At 32.1% G+C, this 1552-nt stretch overlaps 1 protein-coding gene across 1 annotated transcript; it reads right to left on the bottom strand.

The window, feature by feature from the left end:
• Positions 1 to 104: 104 nt before the first annotated feature.
• On the bottom strand, positions 105 to 1541 carry LOC136796929 (uncharacterized). Its single transcript, XM_067052094.1, has one exon. The coding sequence runs from the start codon at positions 1539 to 1541 to the stop codon at positions 105 to 107; it is 1437 nt and encodes a 478-aa protein (XP_066908195.1).
• Between the last annotated feature and the right edge of the window lie 11 nt (positions 1542 to 1552).

The following is a 1552-nucleotide window of genomic DNA, read 5'->3' as shown; positions in this document are numbered from 1 at the left end:
TGAAAACGAATTTTTCTAAAAGACTGCTTTTCTTCTAAAAACATATTATCCTCAAATAAATTATTTAAAAAATAATTCTCACAAGTGAGAAGAGCGTTTTTATTTCATAATTGATCATTTGTTGGACTTTGTGAAGTCAGCCTTAAATCGCTTGGAGCAATAATAGGTTCTCTATGGGTAGGCCCAAAAACCTGTGGTTGTACAGCTAGATCGGAAGATTCATCTTCCCCTATAGTAGCATTCCTAACAGCATATTGGTTACCAATAGTGGGATTATTTTGAACTCTAGGGTTCCAACCTTGTGAATTATTATTGTAGTTATTCCTATACCCTCTCTGACTACTATGAGTATTACCATTTTGCCTTGAACCATTGTTTATCTGATTATTTCTATATCTCCCTTCAAAATAATTATTAGAATTTTGTTCCCGATAATTTGGATTAAAATTTCGACCCCTATTATTGTATGTGAGGTTTTGGCGCCAATTGTTTTCTGCGGTTCTCTCTGAATTGTAATTAAAATGATTATTTGCAGCTCTATGAGGTTTAGAAACATTTTCCTGATTTTTAAAACCTGTATTTGGTACATAATCACAGTTGCTGTTACTTGCCCATGGTCGGTGATTATATAAAAGACTGTTATTTCCCGGTGATCTAAGATCATTTACCATAATATGTCTTGGTATCATATTTAAGACATCAAATAGCTCTGATATTTTTCCTACACGTCTATTTATACATATGTTGTAGACCCGTTCACCAAAATGCCTGTTAAAAAGACTACACAGAGTGTTCTCCTCAAAGATCTTTGCTGTGATCATTCTTGTCGAGAAATGAGTTAAATATTCTGTAGGACTCATTTTCTCAAAATTTAAATAATCCCCATTTAAAATTCCTAAAAGGTACGCTTTATAAGTTTCACTCCCAAAATTAGATATAAATTCATCCATAAACATTTGGAAATTATGAAACTTGTTTTGATTTATTAAAAACCAACAATACGCAGACTCTAAAAGATGTGACTGGATTATTTCCTTAATTTCTTCCCAGCTCATATACAATTTTATTTGTGATTTTAATTTTAAAATGAACTCAAATGGATCATCCTGCCTATTATCCCTAAATTTTAATTTCCCAACACTTTCCGTATTTATGACTGTTCCCCGAGTTACTTCCCCTACAACTTTAACATTTCGGTTCTCCCTTATCTCCTGGCTTAGCTGTTCCACATCCCGTTTATGTTTTAATTCTAACTCAGCTACCAAACTTCTCGTTTTATTTTCTTCCATACGACATTCATCAATTTTTTCAGATAGTTCAATGTTTTGTTCTGTCAATTTTATAGTTAAATTTGTTTCAACTTCTTCAATTTTTTTATCTACTTTATTTTCTAACTCCATGCTCATTTTCTTCATTCGATCCTTCACTTCGCTTAACTCACCCTTTATTTCATTCATATCACCCCTCATATTGTTCCTATCCTCTTTCATCTGATCTTTTATACTTTTCATACCACCTTCTAAATTGTTTATAGCTGTCATTAATTGTTGAA

Source organism: Halyomorpha halys, unplaced genomic scaffold (genome assembly GCF_000696795.3).
Source record: "Halyomorpha halys isolate HHAL.00 unplaced genomic scaffold, Hhal_1.1 Scaffold103.1, whole genome shotgun sequence".
NCBI lineage: Eukaryota > Metazoa > Arthropoda > Insecta > Hemiptera > Pentatomidae > Halyomorpha > Halyomorpha halys.
This window is presented reverse-complemented; position numbering and strand designations above follow the sequence as displayed.

Excerpts from the sequence above, each read along its gene's own strand:
- LOC136796929 (XM_067052094.1), bottom strand. The coding sequence starts at position 1,541 with ATGACAGCTATAAACAATTTAGAAGGTGGTATGAAAAGTATAAAAGAT.